At 32.0% G+C, this 4,292-nt stretch overlaps 1 protein-coding gene across 2 annotated transcripts; it reads left to right on the top strand.

Annotated features, from left to right (window-relative positions):
* The first annotated feature begins 686 nt into the window (after window positions 1–686).
* LOC109072263 (B- and T-lymphocyte attenuator-like) lies at window positions 687–3,337 on the top strand. Of its 2 annotated transcripts, XM_019088553.2 has the most exons (7): window positions 687–897; window positions 1,056–1,113; window positions 2,095–2,421; window positions 2,510–2,587; window positions 2,705–2,815; window positions 2,902–2,942; window positions 3,029–3,337. In XM_019088553.2, the coding sequence occupies exons 1-7, from the start codon at window positions 895–897 to the stop codon at window positions 3,116–3,118; spliced, it is 708 nt and encodes a 235-aa protein (XP_018944098.2). In that variant the 5' UTR covers window positions 687–894; the 3' UTR covers window positions 3,119–3,337. The 2 variants fall into 2 exon arrangements, with proteins under 2 accessions (XP_018944098.2, XP_018944152.2); XM_019088607.2 differs by lacking the exon at window positions 2,510–2,587 and having other exon boundaries at window positions 689–897.
* Window positions 3,338–4,292: the final 955 nt, after the last annotated feature.

The following is a 4,292-nucleotide window of genomic DNA, read 5'->3' as shown; positions in this document are numbered from 1 at the left end:
ATTTTTAGCCTGGTACTTTTACTTGTACTTAAGTAAAATTTCATTAATGTAATGGTACTTTTACTTGAGTAGAATATTTTCATACTCTTTCCACCTCTGAATATAGGGCACATTTACTGTATCAATATGAAAGAATTTTCCATATTGATTTTCAAAGGTGTTTTACTCTGTTTTTAATTATACTTTGCATTTTGTTGCATAGTGACAGTAAATGTTTGAAAACTTAACAGAAATTGTCCTGGCAGAAAATTATCAGTACCTTTTCCATTTTTCTACACATTTGTTTTTTCTTACAATGTACCAAACTGATCAACAATTAAAATTCAAGTTAAAAACAAAGTGTATCTTAAATTATTATTGAACAATTGCAACTAGCAGCATAATTCACATATTGCGTGTACTGCTAGGCACATCTCTCCAACTCTCTTCAGGCTGATATGCTGCTTGGCTGGCAAGCTGTTCAGTGGTTTCCTCTTTAAGGGTAAAATGTGCCTTTTTATCAATTGTGTCACTTTTAAAAAAGTTGACAAATAAATTTTAAAAATGGCTAAACTGGTTGCTATATATGTGTGGAGTTACCAAATCTAGCAAAAAAATAAATTGCTAAGTTGGCAACACTACCTACAGTTTCTTCATCCTTTTTCTCTTCAACATTTGCATGAAAGCTCAGCCAACCTGGACATGGTTCAAACAACCTGAAACCACAACAAACACACTAGCTGAGGTTTAACACTGTTAATGACGGAAGAAGGCTAAGAAGAACAACCTTCAGAAACAGACGCAGACACAAAGCCGAGCAACAGATTCACCTTAGAAACAATGTAGGTGAAAAGCACCCGTGATACAAGGATTTGAAGATACTAGTTAGGAAGGTACAAGAAAAGAGAAACAGAGATGGTAAGAGATGTCTTTGGAGAACTTACAGGTTCCAACACATTTCCATTTTACTCCAACATATTTGCACACACTAATGCACAGCTCTCATATTTATATTACTTTTAAAATATGCATTTTCTGATAAAAGAACTTCAACATAAAGCAACTCTGTCTTCTAGATTATCCAGGCCACTATTCTGATATTGATTTGTGTCAATGTCATTGGCACCACAAACGGTGAGTATTAAGATCTGCTCTATAGACTGATTGATGTCAGTCAGAAATATTTTCTTAAATGTGATGTTTGGGATGTATTATAGTGTATTTGTTAAAAGCGATGTCACAACATATGTGTGCAATGCATTTGCTAGATAATGTTAAGAGGATTTTGTGAGTAAAAAAAAAATGTGCGTATATATATATATAAAATCACTGACATACGGTAGTTTTATATACATTTACATTTAGTCATTTTGCAGACACTTTTATCCAAAGCAACTTACAACTGGGGGATACATAAAGCAATTCTTCTTAAAGAGGCAAACAGTCACAGAAAGTGCTTGTAATACCAAGTTTTAGACATTTTTCAAATAAGTACAACCTAGAAAATGAAGAAATAAATAAAGGGAAAGACTTTTTTATGGAATTATTATATATTATAAATGTATTCATAATATAGCACTTGCTGGTAAATACTTGCTTCTAATAATTTAAATAATTATCTAATTCATCTTATTAATTTAGATGAAGAACCTTTGACTTTATGTCCAAAAAGAAGAAGCCAAAGTAAAGCCTCAGACATTAATGTGCTGCATTGCAATAATGGGTGTGGTGCATGGTTACTATCAAATCTAAAACCACCTCTATAAAAACAAAACAAAACAAAATAATAATCATAAATAATAATTTAAACCATTCACTATAGGGTGAGGCGTTTCACCATTTACAGAAACAAGTTGAAATTTGTTCTTTATTTGTCCGATAATGTTGTATTACGTTTACACCAGCATTCTTAATAGTTTAAAAAACAGTTTCAATTCTACTGAAGATTAGAAAACTTACTTTTTCAGTATAGTATGAAAATTCTGCTTATTGTCTTAAACAGTTTTATTTTGTGGATGATTTTAATGCAGATAACTAAAGACAATTCACTAAAAATTCACTTCTCTCTCCCTCTCTTTTTTGGTCTTCTTATTTTTTTTTCCTTCATTCTTTTAGGGACTGAGATGAATTGTGTTCCGTTGATCAGAGTGCCACGAAACAGCGTGTTTAGAGCTCCTGTTATGACCAAGTTGAAGATAAACTGTACTATAACTCTAGATGGATGTCACAGGAACCCAAGAGTCTCATGGTGCAAACTCAATGGAAGTGACTGTAAAGCTTTAAATTACTCACATCACATAAGAACTGAGTGGAAGGACATCAAAAAACATGAATGGATGGCTTTCCTGATTTTCCTGAACATCTCAATGGAGGACACAGGTCTCTACAGATGTAAAGAAGGTGACACATCTGTAAGCCATGCTATTAATGTCACTGTGACAGGTAAGAGACATTATCTTTAGATTCACTGATAAAATGCATTCAGACATTTAGTTGAACATAAATATTTAAATACTTCATTATATTATAGATAAATATAAGGATGAGGTGTCACGCAATCAAAGCAACACACATCAGGGCATGAACATTACAATTCATGACATTACTGGTAACATTTTGTTTGGACAAATGCATCTTCATATGTTGATATGAACCTATGATAATGACAACAACTATAAAATATAATTTTATTCAATTCTTTCAATATTACGTGATCTAAATTCAGGTGCAGATGATGATCTTAAGTGGCTCGGGCCATATGTGTACATCTGCAGTGGAGTGGGGCTGGTCTTCATAGTTATGACTGTATCATTTCTTTATGTCATTAGACACCAAGGTGAGTGATTTGACTTTAAACGAAACAGCACAGTTGCTTTAAAATCAGTTTTGTGTTTCCTTGGATAATCCTATGAAATATTTTAGGAACAAAATCTACAAGAAAAGATAAGGCAAATAAAAATCAGGTATCTTAAGTTTTAAATATATCTGTGGAACTGTTTATCGCATGATGAAAAATACATTTTAAAATGCTCTGTTTTCACTTCCACAGTACATGGATACACACAAAAAAGACCTGCTTCTTCCTCCCCATCTCTATCTGAACTCAGACCTGCTGACTTCTGTTGTATACCGTGTTTAAGAAACTACATTGTCAGAAATAAAGTACAAAGCTGTCACTGGGGTGGTGCCCTAAGATACAAAAGCTAAAATGTACATATTTTTACTCTTTTTCCACATAAATGGTACATATACTTTAAAGGTACACATTAGTACTTTAAACATACATATTAGTACCTTCATAAAGGATACTTCTCCAGTAACATTTTTTTTTTTTTTGTACCAGTGTACTTATGATATGCCAAAGCAACGTCGGTAGAATAGAATGTTAATTTGCTTCTGATTTTTATTATTATTATTATTTTTGCCATTCAGTTGTTAAAATACTCATTAGACTAATAAATGATTAGGTGATGAGAATACTTAAGAAATTCAGTTCATATATTGCAGTTCATATTGCTTTGAAGAAGTAATATGACCAACTGTGGAAAATTGCTTCAGAAATGTTGTGTTGTATTTGTAAATCACTGATTGTTAATAACATTTTTCTTTAATAAATTCCTCATAAAACATCAAGAAAAGTCATTTTGTCTGCACAAACACAATATATACTACCCTTTTTGCTTTTAGAAAACCCACCATCTACAAAAACATACAGCATATATAATGGGATAGATTGGCAAACCAATGTGTTCAGAAAGAGATATGTATTAAGATATGTAACTGATAAATTTAATGAATTATTAAATATATTTCTACTTTTAACATGTTAAGACATTTGCTGTAGATCTGGTAAGTTTTATTATTGTTATTATTATTATTATGAGTGGGTGGATGGAAACACACATACCGCTGACTCGCCTCATGTTTATCTTTTAACAATATCTTTTCCATCTTATGCCCGACAATGTCACATAGTCTGATTAACAAAGTTCATGTTTTCTTCATTATTTGAGAGGTTTCAGAGAGTTATATAAAACACATAAATCACAAAGAGGTGTTAAAGGGAATGGAAATGCCTCATTTCAGAATGACGCAGGTGGACTAAATGTTTTAATCTATGAGTGTACTTCCCTCTAGAGGGAAAATGTCTGTAATAATTGAATCACTTTAATCCAAACATCAAGACAATGACTTGGCACCAAAGGCCAAACAGCTGCTCATGTCTGAAAGAGTGTTTCCCCTGATAAAACTTTGTTATTTTTAATTACACACTTCAAAACATCAGTAAAGCTAACAATAAAAAAAAAAAAAAA

The sequence above is a fragment of the Cyprinus carpio genome, chromosome A1 (genome assembly GCF_018340385.1).
Source record: "Cyprinus carpio isolate SPL01 chromosome A1, ASM1834038v1, whole genome shotgun sequence".
Taxonomy (NCBI): domain Eukaryota; kingdom Metazoa; phylum Chordata; class Actinopteri; order Cypriniformes; family Cyprinidae; genus Cyprinus; species Cyprinus carpio.
The sequence above is the reverse complement of the archived record's forward strand: the minus strand, read 5'-3'. Positions and strand labels throughout refer to the sequence as shown.